General features: G+C 39.2%; 1 protein-coding gene across 1 annotated transcript in view; it reads right to left on the bottom strand.

Annotated features, from left to right (window-relative positions):
* CEP135 (centrosomal protein 135) overlaps positions 1-14,774 on the bottom strand; it is a 104,795-nt gene that overhangs the window by 47,300 nt on the left and 42,721 nt on the right. Inside the window, exons 8-12 of the mRNA XM_008060323.2 lie at positions 13,477-13,692; positions 9,148-9,213; positions 6,889-7,027; positions 2,763-2,986; positions 314-466 (exon numbers count right to left, since the gene is read on the bottom strand). Coding sequence (XP_008058514.1) covers positions 314-466; positions 2,763-2,986; positions 6,889-7,027; positions 9,148-9,213; positions 13,477-13,692 — 798 coding nt within the window. The remainder of the gene's footprint in view (positions 1-313; positions 467-2,762; positions 2,987-6,888; positions 7,028-9,147; positions 9,214-13,476; positions 13,693-14,774) is intronic.

Below are 14,774 nucleotides of genomic sequence, written 5' to 3'. Positions count from 1 at the left end.
CCCGCGAAAAAGGCTCTTTCAATTTGACCTCTTAACTTGCATGACTCCTCCTCTCAAAGCAGTTTAGAAAAAGGAGACAATCTCTAACTGACCTGACATACAGATAGACTAGAAAAGAGGAAAAATAAATATGTGAAAAAATAAATCTCTGATTTAGGAATAGGATGATAGTAGAAACTACCACTTATAATTCTAATTATGAAGAACTATCACAGGTCCATATATTATAGTAATTTGAAGGATACATAACTAGCTCCATTATAGTTAACTGGTTCTATATAATCAGTTGGCTTAATTAGAATAAATTTCTTACTTCATTATACAACACACTTAGTTTATCTCTTTCTGCTGTCAATAATTTAACATTGGACTGTATATCCTCCATATATTTTTCAAATCTTTCTAGCATACGCTGAAGTTCATCTCTTTCTCTTGTAATCTGATGAACAGCTGAATTGTAATCACCCTGAAACATAATGAAAAAAAGAAGTTATCATTTGTCATAATCATTACCACCTGGTTGTCACAGGGATGCTGGTGATGAGAACGAACGACAAAAAAGGACACAGGTTCTTTTAATTAAGGAATACAGTTTTAAAATCTATACAGTAATTAAGGAATACAGTTTTTTAAATCTATAATGAGAACACTGGCAGTACAAGGGCAAACTTCCTGGCCTTCAAGTTCCCAGAAGGGGCCTTGTTGCCAGTGATACCACTTTATCAGATCCAATTTTCACTCTCCCAGAGTTGTTCATACTAGTGGTACTTACTGTGTAATCCCCAGACCAGACACATCAGCAGCATCCAGGAATTTGTCAGACAGGCAAATTTAGGGGCCCATCCCAGACATATTCAGTCAGAAACTTTGTGATTCCGATGCCTGCTAATTTTTGAGAACCAGTAGTCTAAATCCTCTCCAGAGAAGGGATCAGGAGGGTGTGTGTGTGCCTGCTAACCCAATGCAAATAACTACAAGAGTCTAGAACATTCCTCAGTGACTGAATCTAAGATCGATATCCAGGTACACCAACCCTCCAAATGTCTCACCTTTGGACTTAAGTAATGTGTATTTCTACAATCAAATAAATGTCAATACTTCCAGAGAGTGTATATTAAGGATGTTCACTGACTAAGCAACTAATTCTGGCAATTCTAAAGCAAGAATATACCTGCTGTTCCAGTAAAATTCAGAAGATCCGCTATCATCATCACTATTGTAGTGACAACTATCAATCAAAATTCAGACATTAGCCAATGAAGTTAAAAAACAAAGTCTAATCAGGAGACAACGTTGTTTGACAATGCACACAAGATCTTCAGGGAAAAGATGACAGAACTGATAAACACAGTCAAGTCTGAAACCAAATGTTCTGAGTTTTAATGACTCCTCCCCTTTTCCAGACTTCCCCTAATTTTACCTAGCATGCAGAATGAAAACCTTCAGGACTCATACATCACCAAAGCTTGGAAAAAAAAAAACCTGTAGAACGCAAATGATACTCATAAAACACTGAAAATGAACTGAGATCTAAAATAGAGACACATTATTTCAATCTCTCGTGAACCATGGTCAACTTTATATACACAATGGAAGTTGCAATTAGAAAATGATATACAAGCCAGGCCTGGTGGCTCAAGTCTGTAATCCCAGTACTTTGGGAGGTGGAGGTGAGAGAACTGCATGAGCCCAGGGGTTCAAGATCAGCCTGGGAAACATAGTGAAACCTCATCTCTACATTAAATCAAAAAATTAGCTGGGTGTGGTGGCGCACACCTGTGGTTCCAGCACTTGGAAGGCTGAGGCAGAAGGATCGCCTGAATCTAGCAGGTTGAGGCTGTGGTGGCTGTGAGCATGCCACTGCACTCCAGCCTGGGCAACAGAGTGAGGCTCCAAGTCAAAAAAAAAAAAAGAAAAAGAAAATAATATTCAAAGAGGACATCTTCAGACAAATACAGTTGTCTAACCTGACAAATATGGTTGTAGTGGATAAACAGAATCATCTGAGACCCACGTGCAATTTCTACCCATCTCCCATAACATGGTTAATAGGGAAGATGCCTGGTCAGTGGAATGTGACCCCCCTTCCTAACTGACTCACGGCTGAAAATGACATGTCGTCATGTGCCCACCATGTGGACAAAGTCACTCTGCTGCAAGAGGGAAAATGCAGCTGACAGAGAAAGTAAATTCTAAAGAAGGGTATGTCCAACAACATGAATCCCTGGGTTCCAGGTACCTCTGCACTTCTCCCACGACTCAGCTCCTCCAGCTTTTTTTTTTTGAGTTGGAGTCTCACTCTGTCGCCCAGACTGGAGTGCAGTGGCCGCTCCAGGCCACCGTAGCCTCGCCCTGCTGGGCTCCAGCGATCCTTCTGCCTCAGCCTTCCGAGTAGCTGGAATTACAGGCACGCGCTACCATGCCCGGTTGATTTTTTGATTTATTGTAGAGATGAGGTCTCGCCAAGTTGCCCAGGTGGGCCTTGAACCCGCAGGCTCAGGCAATCCACTCACCTCAGCCTCCCAAAGCGTGGGATTATAGGCTGAGCCACCGAGCCCGGCAGCTACTCCAACCTTTAACTTCCAGGAATCACTGCTACACTTTGTTCCTAGGTAGTTTTCCTAATTCATGCAGTGTTCCTACAGTATAGGTCAATAAAGCAAGTGTGAATAAAGTCACACTTGATACAGTAATAAACCAGAAGAGTTTATTCATAAAGATACTCTCTTGCCTTATTACTTACTCTTGTAAGGGAACATTACCTTATCTTGTGTTCTAAATGTTGAACTCTTTTCACGTGCACTATTACTTGTAGAGCAAGATCTTCGCTGTATTATATGCTGGAGTCTTTCTAGTTCTTTCTTATAATAATCTCGTTCTTCTTCAATGCCTTTTAGAAATGCATCCAAACGAGAAGGCGATCTGTCTCGTCGTTTTATTCCATGTTCCAGTCTCATCCTCTCAACTTCCAAAGTAAGTTCTCTCTCTGCAAATTAGAGTAGTTAAACCTTAAAGCAGTGTTGCATATATAATGCTGATTAGTCAAGTAAATTATACTAGTAACTTTTAGAATGAAAGCTACTAGAAATCATGAACTGTTTTATACATAATCTGTAAGTACCAGATATATCAAAGAGGTAAATATTGAGAGGGATAGAGAAAAAAAAAAGCAAAAAATAAAAGTTTAAATAAAGTCCAAGGTCAAAGCTCCCCACTTTTGTCTTATTATAGGATGGGTACTATTTAGTACTACAAAATGAAGCAATACATTGTCACATGAAACTTTTTAGGGATCTGAAAATACACTAAAAGAAATTTAATTACAACAACCAGAAATTATGCATGTTAAGAAACAATCATAGCTGGGCTTGGTGGCTCAGCCTGTAATCCCACGCCTTTGGGAGGCTGAGGTGAATGGATTGCCTGAGCCCGCGAGTTCGAGACCCGCCTGGGCAGCGAGACCTCATCTCTACAATAAATCAAAAAATCAGCCGGGCGTGGTAGCACGCGCCTGTAATTCCGGTTACTCAGAAGGCTGAGGCGGAAGGATCGCCGGAGCCCAGTCTGGGCGACAGAGTGAGACTCCAACTCAAAAAAAAAAAAAAAGCAAGAAAGAAACAATCATAACATGCACATATTGAACATAAGCTTGAATTTAATACAGTATGCACATATACAAAGAGATCAAAACAACTCAAGTCTTTCTTCAAATAAGAACGATTATTAGCTTTTACCATAGAAATTTCCCCTTTATGAGTCAAAAGTAACCAAATACTGGCAATTTCACATAGTTCAACCAAATTTAACTTATGGTAACTATAACTCTGAGGCATGGGATGACTTTCTTGATATGTTTTGATTAACTCCCAATCCCTTCTTTTATTCATTCAACAGATGTGTATTAAGTATTTACTATACACACAGTATGGGCTAAGGATACTAGTATGAAAAACAGCCAAGGTCAAACCATTATTCTAATGGTGGTAGGACTGGCAAATCTGTGCCAAGAAAGAAGTCAAAAAAAGCATCCACTGCATTGAGGAGAATGATGGCCTTAACATGAGCAGTTTTGTTGGTGAGGTGGGGACAGAAGCCAACTGAGGACACTGAGGAGCTACGGGGTGATAAGTGGAAATACCAAGTATGGATGACCGACCTTCCAAGATGCTGAAGCTGAAAAGGGGAAGAAAGAGTGTCTGGAGAGGACTGGATCGAAATCTGTGTTTAATGGGAGAAGAGCAAGCAAACAAACAAAAAATTCTGCGGCCAGGAAACTGAAGGAATGCCTTCCATGACTTCCACTCTCTTAGAGTTTGAACACCAATGGGAAAAAACAGTACAAACCCCAAAATTCTGAAGAGGAGATGATTCATATGTAAGGTTTTTAAAACTGGAAGTTAAAACCCAGAAAGCAGACAGAGGCATTGGCCTTTCACAACAGGGACATTCCCGCAATAAAGAGGAAGGGAGGAGAAGACGGACAGGTTAAACTATGGTGGCTCTCGCCCGCAATCCCTCCTTGAGCCCAGGAGTTTGTGACCAGCCTAGGCAACATAGTAAGACCTCGTCTCTAAAAAACCCAAAAAAGTTAGCCAGGGATGGTGGTACCTGCCTGTAGTCCCAGCTACTTGGGAGGGTGAGGCAGAAGGATGACCTGAACGCAGGAGGTCGAGGCTGTGGTGAGCCATGATTGTGCCACTCCACTCTGGCCTGAGTGATAGAATGAGACCCTGTCTCAAACAAACAAAAAATTCTGCGGCCAGGAAACTGAAGGAATGCCTTCCATGACTTCCACTCTCTTAGAAAAATCGGAGGGAAGAGCATCCACTCAGACTGAGAGGTATATTAGGGTCATGGGCTTATTGAGAATGAAAAATATTTGAAATGTTCCCCACAGAAACTGGAAGATAAAACGCTAAGAGAAATAGTGCAAGATCTCCAAACAACATGGAGGGTCCCGCTGAGGTTTAGGACCACCTAATGTCCAGTGTTTTCAATGTACCTGGAGCCCACTCAAGCAGTGCTCAGTTGCCCATGGGCAAAAGCATAGAAGGCAAATGGTTTGGTTCATCCACGGCTGGTTATGTGGCAAGGAGATGTACTCAAAACACAGAGAAACTAGGGAGTTTGAGACAGCAGAAGGATTCCATTGAAATGACAGGCAACAGAAAGCTATGAAAGGAGGTAAATTGTAAACTTTTATACGTGGTTCGAAGCACTTTTTTTTAATGGTTTAAATTTTTTCCTTGAATTAGGATGTACAATGTTTGCAGTAGCTAAAAAAATTTAAATATACATCTCATGTCAGTCCTTCTCTTTGCTTTTGGAAGCAGACGGTGAGATCAGGGCGGGGCTCCAGGACTTGCCCATCACAGCCCTCGAAGCACTTTAATATAGCAACCCATTTAATGCTCACAACAACCTTCTGGGATAAATGTCGTCATTACTCTCATGGATAGACAAACTGAGACACAGAGAGATTAAGTGATGTGCCCAAGTTACACAGCTGTAAGTGGAGAAGAGATCAAAATTATCTACACGGACGCGGAAAAGCCTCTGATAGAGGCTTCTCAATACAGCACACTGGCTTTCCTTCACTTCCTAAGACAGAGGGAGTGAATGGCACCAGGCTTCTACATTTGTCATTCTTTCTGCATAAAAAACTCGGCCCCCAGGTCTTCACATGGCAGCTGTCGTCACTGAGCTCCTTGATCCGTCAGTGCCCAGCACACCCTCCCATTCTGCTGTAATACCTCTTATCTCCTAACGCTAGCCTCTGCACTCATGTGCTACGAGCTTGTTTCCCTAGCAAGAAAAGAGAGCAGGGCTCTCACATATCTTGTTCATGACTGTACACCCCAGTGATCAAAATCGAGCCTGGCACATGCCCACAAAACAGGTACTTCATAAACATTGGTCAAAGGATGCATAAGTGAGCTCTTACATGTTCCTTACACTAAGTCACTTAGGACTGGTCCCTAGAATAAAGTTCGCCTATTTCAATCGTGTGTGTGTGTGTGTGTGTGTGTGTACAAAATTAGCTGGGTGTGGTGGTGCATGCTTGTAGTCCTAGCTACTCTTGAGGTCGAGCAGGGACAATCACTTGAGCCCAGGAGTTGGAAACCGCAGTGAGCTATCATCATGCCACTGCACTCCAGCCTGGGCGGCAGAGCAAGACCCTGTCTCTACAATAAACAAATGAATAAATAAATAAGCACAACGATACAACTACAATTCTGGCCTGGCACAATGCTCATGCCTGTAATCCCAGCACTTTGGAGGCCAAGGTGGAAGGATCACTTGAGCCCAGGAGTTTGAGATTAACCTGCACAATATAGTGAGACTTTCTCTCTACCAAAAAAAATGTTTAAAAATTAGCTGAGCAAGGTAGCACGTGGCTGTAATCCTAGCTGCTCAGAAGGCTGAGGTGAGAGAATCACTTGAGCCCGAGAGTTCAAGGCTGCGGTGAACTGTGATCATGCCACTGTACTCCAGTCCAGGTGACAGAGTGAGACCCCAACTCAAAAAACAAAAACAACTGTATTTCCTTAAAAAGAGTCTGTACTTCAATTTTCCACTATCTCAGAATTATCTTCTTAATCGTAATGGTCTTTCTTAATCCAATTATTAATCTGTCTCAAAGAAGATAAATTTCTATTGTAAAATATTCAAGTTCTCTATCAACTACTCAAAATATAAAAATTCTTAAGGTCCTTGAAGGAGAGATTGCTATTATACCTATACTGCTTAGTATGGTTTCTGGTTTACAAAGAAAACACTCAACAAATACTAATTGCCTGGATAAATGAAAGATCATCTACTAAGAAAAATAATGCATCAATAGGAAATCACAATCATTTTTTAAGTTATCAAAATTTCACATCTCACCTGTAACTGTAAAACTTTCCATTTTTTTGCTAAGTCTTTGCTTTTCTTGTTCAAGCTGATGAACAACAGTTTCCAGGTCAGATTTTATAAGGAGCTCATCACTCAGTCTCTCCTTTTCTTTATGGCATAAGTTTAATTCCTGCAAATTTTAATACTATGATTAAGATTTCTAACAATTTTATAAAATATTATAGCACTTAAAAGTCAAATAGATATTTTTATAAGCACATTTATACAACAGCAATTCACATATGTATGTGTGTATGTATACATGCACTTTTAATCAGTTGAACATACAATTTCAACTAAACTTAATTTTAGCAATTGTGGCTAAAAGTACTGTAAAACTCAAATAACAACGCTCCTTTGTGGGTGGCAGAATTATAGATTTTATTTTCTTCTAATTGGTTTAGCATATTATCTTATTTTTTTCTAAATGAATATGTACTTGTGCAATAAAAAGTTTTAAAGCTTTTTTGTTTAAAAAAGAGCAGTAGCCGGGTATGGCGGCTCATGCCTGTAATCTCAGCATTTTTGGAGGCGGTGGTGAGAGGATTGCCTGAGCCCAGGGGTTTGAAATCAGCTTGGGCAACTTGGTGAGACATCATCTCTACAATAAATTTAAAAAGTAGCCAAGCATGGTGGCACACACCTGTAGTTCCAGCTACTTGGAAGGCTGAGGCAGAAGGATCGCCTGAGCCCACCAGATCGAGGCTGCAGTAGCCATGAGCATGCCACCGCATTCCAGTCTGGGCAACAAAATGAAACTCCACCCCCCCCAAAAAAGGGGGAGAGGGGCAGTCGTAGGGTACAGTGTTCTAAGACTCCCCCATACAGTATATTCGTAACTAGATTGGTTATTCTCTTAGGCTCGTGTACACAAAAGGGATAATAAGACCAGGACACTGAGGGTTCCCCAGTGAAGGTGAACCTACAGATGTGAAGTACTTGACACAGTCCCAGCATGTCCATCATAGTAAGTGCCTAATAAACGCTAGCCATTAGTATTATCACCATTATCTCAAAATACATAAAATAGAGCACTACTGGGAAAAATAAGACAGGTCAAAAAGTAACTACAGGAACATCTTATTGTCAGCCCAAACTACTGAGATGTGATCACAGTTCTGAGACAAGCATCAAGGATCCATTCCATGCTGAGGGCACACACAAAGAGCAACGAGCAAACATCCAAAGTCCCTTGCCCTCACGCTCCTTTCTAACCAGCTCCTGCCACCTGCACACTGTAGCTGGCATATAAGAAGCACACAGAATGAGAGAGCTTGCAAATTAGTATTCGTCTTTGTTTCCAAGCTGAGAAAAAATTATTCCAATTTAATAGGCTATTTTTAAAAAGTCCTCAATCAAATGAGCAACCACTCAGTTTCTACTTGCAAGCAAGAAGTTTTCTGCTGATTCCAGACAGTAGGACTACATGCTATAATCTAGGCTTCTACTGGGACGATTACTTTCTTTTTTACCTGAAGATCACCAGAACAAGCACTGAGGCTAGGATAATAGTTTATATTACCAAACAAAGCTATTAAAAGAGGACTGGGTGCTTTCTGTAACAGTCAACAAATACACAAAATAATTATCAATTTCTGATTTTAATATTAGTAAACTAACAAGACATAAAGTAGTTAAGACTATAAAATTTTGAACAGGTTTTATTTGCCACCTACTCTATATGAGATTAAAGGATTTTAAAAATATAAACTCATATATCTATACAGTAGAATATTAGCCATAAAAAGGCACAAAAACACTACAAATGCATTAACTTTAGAAATATTATACTTAGTAAAGAAGCCAGATATAAAAGGTCATATATTTTATGATTCTATTTATACAGAACAGCCAGAAGAGGCAAATCTACAGACACAGAAACAAGATTTGTGGTTGTCAGTAGTTAGGCAATAAAATAAACCATAAGCTAGGCACAGTGGCTTCCAGCACTTTGAGAGGCTGAGGCAAAAAGACTGCCTGAGCCCAGGGGTTTGAGACCAGCCTGGGCAACTTGGTGAGATCTCATCTCTACAATTAAAAAAAAAAATTAGCTGGGTATGGTGATGCACACCTGTAGTTCTAGCTTCTTGGAAGGCTGAGGCGGAAGGATTGTCTGAGCCCGGCGGGTTAAGGCTGTAGTAGCTGTGATTGTTCTACTGTACTCCAGCCTGGGCAATAGTGAGACTTCAACTCAAAAAAAAAGAAGAAACCATAAAAACTTTCTTACTGAAAATGCTGATATCCACTTACCAGCTGAAGTTTTGCCATTGTTTCTTCAAGATTCCGCATTTCAGACAGCTTTTGTTTAATCTCTTTCTAGGAATAAAAAGCCTATTAGGTAAACACCTAAAAGTGTAAGAATACTTATCACTAAGTCACCATGCAAATAAGACCAAGTAATTTTTCAAGTAATTCCTGTTCCCTCTCACCAGTGAGAACTGAGGCTTTAGCCCTAACACTCAATTTCAATGAACAGGTGAAATTGAGGCTTGGCTCTCTTGGTATCCCAAATGCTTATGGTGACATATGCGTAATATTTGAAGGAAGAAAGTCACTTGCAGGACTTTCTTGGCCCTTGATTTTGGGGTTGTATCTTATGGCAGCCCTGTCATTTTCTGATCTTCCTATCCTACTTGCTTTCTCTACTCCTGCTTTTACCAACCTGGATTTCTACACTACATCTGAGAGCAGAATGCCAAGTGCTGATAATAGTTCCCTTAAGCAAGGTAAAAAAAAAATCTCTCCACCAGGTTTTTTTAAAATTTAAAAACATTAACATATTTAAAAAAAAAGAAAACAGCCCTACTTTATTTAGTTTAGACTTCTATAATAAAGGTACCGTAGATTGGGTGACTTATAAACAACAAATTTATTTCTCGAAGTTCTGGAGACTGGAAGTTCAAGATCAAGTGCCAGCATGGGCAGGTTCTGGAGAGGGTTCTCCTGAGTTTTAGACAGTTGAATTCTTCTCGTATCATCACATGGCAGAAAGAGGGTGAGCTAGCTCTCTGGCCTGTTATTTTAGAGAAACCAACTTCATTCATGAGGGCTCCACCCTCATGACCTCATTAATTCCCAAAGTACCACCACCAAATATCATCATATTGAAGATTAGATTTCAATATATGAAATTTCTTAGGACATAAGCATTCAGTACATAACTATACCCATTGCAAATATAATCTCCATTTTTAATGACTGAATGTGTGCTTAAATTGAAAATTTTAAAAATATAAATTTTTAACGGAGGTATTTTAAAATGTTCACTCATCCTGTTATAGCCTGATTTTCAAGGAACTTTTTGCTCAGATTCATACTGTATAAGTGCATGCAGAATGTCCTGAAAACAGCAGGGTGCAGTGGTTCATGCCTGTCATCCCAGTACTTTGGGAGGCTGAGGCGAGAGAAGCGAGAGGATTACCTGAGCCCACGGGTTTGAGACCAGCCTGGGCAACTTAGCAAGACCTCATCTCTACAATAAATAAATTAAAAAAAAAAAAAAAATTAGCCGGGCATGCTAGTGCATGCCTGTGGTTCCAGCTACTTGGAAGGCTGAAGCGGAAGGATCACCTGAACCCATCATGTGGAGGTTGTGGTGGCCGTGGGCATACCACTGCACTCCCAAATGGGTTACAGAGTGCAATTCTGACTCAAAAAAAAAAGAATGCTCTGAAATCAGCCTGTTTGGGTGTCAGTTAGATTGTATCACATTCTTCAGGTTTGTATTCATACCATTTATGGTTATAAAACTTCACTTAGATTTTCAGTTCCTTTTAATATTCTACGTTTAAGTGCATTGACATGAAAACTAACAAAAATTTCATCAAGACCTGTCAAAACTGTTTTACTTGATACTATGACCCGATAGGAGTATTATGTTGAGTCAAGGGTTCTGAGCATCACCAATGGGCACAAGAAGCTGGTTTAGTGTGTTGTGTGCACAAACATAGAAGAATCAAAAGATAGTGAAAAAGAGAGGGATGAGATATAGGAGTGTTGCAATGGAAATCAAACCACAAAGGCAGAATTAAAACTGCACTAATTATGCCCTTCTTCTTCAAGATTAACTTAGCAATCTGAGGTCCCTTGAGAGCCCACATGCATTTTAGAGTTTTTTTTCTCTATTTCTGCAAAAGAAATGTCACTGGGATTTTGACAGGGGTTGCACAGAATCTATAGATCAATTTGGGTGGTCTGGACACTTTGACAATATTAAGTCTTCCAATCCACAAACACAGAATGTCTATTTATTCATGCCTTCTTTAACTACATTCAGCAATGTCGTATCATTTTCAAGTATATGAGTTTCCTGCCTCATTGGTTAAGTTTACTCCTAAGTATTTTATTCTTTTTTATGATAATGTGGATGGGATTATTTTCGTAATTTCTTTTTCAATAGTTCATTTTTACTGTATAGAAAAGTACCTGATTTTTGTGTGCTGATTTTGTAGCCTGCAACTTTACCAAATTCGTGTATTATTTCTGTTTGTGAAATCTTCTGAGTTTTCTACAAATAAAATCCTGTTATCGGTGAACAGAGATAACATTATTCTTTCTTTGCAACTTGTGTGCTTTTTCTTTTTCTTGCTTAACTGTTCTGGTGAGGATTTCCAGAACCATGTTGAACAGAAGTGACAAGAATGAAGATCCTTCCTTGTTCTTGATCATAGAGGAAAAGTTTTCCGTCTGTATTGTTTGATTGCGGTGGGTTTTTCATATATGATTGTTATTGTATTGAGACACTTTCCTTCTATTCCATTCATTATTGGAGGTGCCACTGTATAAAATCATTTCAGCGATGTAGAGCAGTGGGCCTCCAACTGGGCTCTACTTACTCCTGGGATAACATGAAGACTTTCTAAGTATTATGTACAACGACGGTATGCACATAGGTTTAAGGAATTGGTACCTGGATCCTTAATTTCCATCTACAGTGCTTCTTAAAAATGATCTCCCTGAGAATGTGCTTGCTGTGTAGGTATTACTTGAGCTCTGCGTTCCCACCCGCCCCTTCACAGCTACCTTTCTCTCACTGCTCAGAGAAGGGCACACACTTCATTGCTGTTATAACGGCTTACTGCTTCAGGATATAAAACTCTTCTGGAGCACCAGATCAAAAGATCATCTAACATGTTGGAGGTGGCTAACGTAAGACACCATTTCTCCCATTTTACTTCATTAAGAGAGATATTTCAAAATTTTACGTTTTTATTTAGTAAGTATTATCAACATTTGTGGTACATTTGTCACTTTAACCCATTAATCATTAATAATTGTAATGATAACACTATTCAGAAGAAAATACTAACGCTCTGAACCTTACAGTAACAGGACATTTTTAAAAATAAGAAATTTCAATTCATCATTTTTCTTCTTACACAGATGTATGATAGAGTAATCAATAAAGATACTCAAGTATAAAATCTATTGAAATAGGATAAACTTTTGCAGAAATTTCAAGAAGAAAGGATCATTTAGATTTCATTGGCTATAATTAAAAGAAAAACGAGACAGTTTTATTTTAGGAGATCAATATTTAGGCTGGGCATGGTGGTTCATGCTTGTAATCCCAGAATTTTGGGAGGTTGAGAGGGGAGAACTGCTTGAGCCCAAGAGTTTGAGACCAGCTTGGGCAACATAGCAAGATCTTGTCTCTACAAAAAAAATTTAAAAAGTAGTCAGGTGTGGTAGCACATGCCTGTAGTTCCAGCTACTTGGGAGACTGAGATTGGAGGACTGCTTGAGCCCAAGAGGTCGAGGCTGTGGCGAGCCCTGATGGTACTACTGTACTCTAATTTGGGTGAGAGACCCCAACTCAAAAAAAAAGAGAGAGGCCAATATTTCAAATAGATGACTGGAAATTTCATCTTTCCCATCTATTCAAACTTCAAGATGAAAAATGTTAGCTATCAAGTTAAAATTATGCAAGGACATACATAGTTTTAAAAATACCTGTAAAGGATTCATAAGCAAAAAATGACACACAATCTCTCTCACAATGCAAAGATAAAAGGACACAGACGAAAATCTTGAAGGAAAACAGAACAGAGTTTGGAGATCTATCCTAAGAATAAATAGGTGTGTTTCAGAAAGACACTCAAACAGCTAGACCAGATACAACCATTTAGAGGGTATAGACAACGCTTTAGAAAATCCTGAGCCGGGCTCGATGGCTCAGACTGTAATCCCGCGCCTTTGGGAGGCTGAGGTGAGTGGATTACCTGAGCCTGCAGGTTCGAGATCCGCTTGGGCAGCGAGACCTCATCTCTACAATAAATAAAAAAATCAGCCGGGCGTGGTAGCACACGCCTGTAATCCCGGCTACTTGGAAGGCTGAGGCGGAAGGATCGTCGGAGCCCAGCAGGTCGAGGCTGTAGTGGCCGGGAGCAGCCACTGCACTCCAGTCTGGGTGATACAGTGAGACTCCAACTCAAAAAAAAAAGGAAATCCTGAATACCCAAAACAACACCCCCCCACACACACACATGCACAAAATTACATGGATATCAAAAGGGCTCCAGCACACTGTGTGCTAGGAGGATTAATGAACACCCATAACCTAGACATTTCATTCTTTACCTTTGCTTCCCCAAGCTCCTTATCAGCAGTCTCAAGCACTTCTTCCTTATGTTTTTCCAACTGCTGTGCTAACTGGTCTATTTCCGTTAATTCTTGGCAGAGTTTTTCATTTTTGTTACTTAAATTAACAACTTCGGATGTCACTGTTTCCTTGGTTTCCATAAGCTCTTGTATATGCTTCTCTAGGTCTTTATTAGCTTGCTGAAGAAAGTCAACCTAAATTGGATATGTGATTCATAAGGTATATAAAATGGAAAATTATCCTAAACACTTTCAAAACAAATATTTTAAAAGATGGTGAAAACCACAACTATTCTATGTTTGCAGACATTTTATTTGCAAAACTGACAATATGTGGTTTAATGGAAATAAATATCCATTGGTTTTGATCTTCAAGCACAGAAAGGATAAGTAAGAAATTCATGTGACCTTCTCACAACACAGAGTTCTAAAAATATGACAAGAATATAATGATGATGACTACGTTGTCCAATATAGCCACTAGCATCCACATCTGGCAACTAAGCATGTGAAATGTGGCTGGTCCAAACTCAGAAGTGCCATGACTTAAAATACACACAGAATTTCAAAGACTTAACACAAAGGGAAAAAAATATGTGAAAATACTACTTGTTGAAATGATCATGTTTGGATATATTGGGGTAAATACATTATTATGACTAATTTCACCCCTTTATTTTTTAAATCTAGCTACTAGAAAAATTTAAATTACACATGAGGCTCATATCATATTTCCATTGGACAGAACTGCCCTCCAGCTATTACTGATAGTTTTTATTCAATCTATTCTGTGTGCAGCCCAGGCAACTCTGACATATCTAAATTTTTAAAGGTCACGTGTCATGCTAGACAGAACTCACTGTTCTTTCACCCTTAGAATGCATGCAAGGGAACGCACCAGGTAAGAAGATAAAAGCTAGGTGTTTAATTTGTTTACATATTTTTAAAATAATCTTTTTTATACTATAAAATAAATACATAAGCCACAAAATTTTTAAAAAGAAAACCATAAAGAAGTATATCTCACCACACAAAAATAAGCTTCATTAGTATATGTTGGCATATCTCTTTCAGTGTTTTCTCTTTCCAATTACATATACATTTTCTTAAAAACAAACTGATGATCACATTGTACCCAAAGTGTATTCTCTTCTTTTAAATTTTTTAATATTACGGTGTGTCTTAATTCCTGCCTCATTAAATATTCTTTTTTCTTTTCTTTTTTTTTTGAGTTGGAGTCTCACTCTGTTGCCCGGACTGGAGTGCAGTGGCCGCTC

This window comes from Carlito syrichta, unplaced genomic scaffold (genome assembly GCF_000164805.1).
Source record: "Carlito syrichta isolate Samal-C Ts95f unplaced genomic scaffold, Tarsius_syrichta-2.0.1 Scaffold304596, whole genome shotgun sequence".
NCBI lineage: Eukaryota > Metazoa > Chordata > Mammalia > Primates > Tarsiidae > Carlito > Carlito syrichta.
This window is presented reverse-complemented; position numbering and strand designations above follow the sequence as displayed.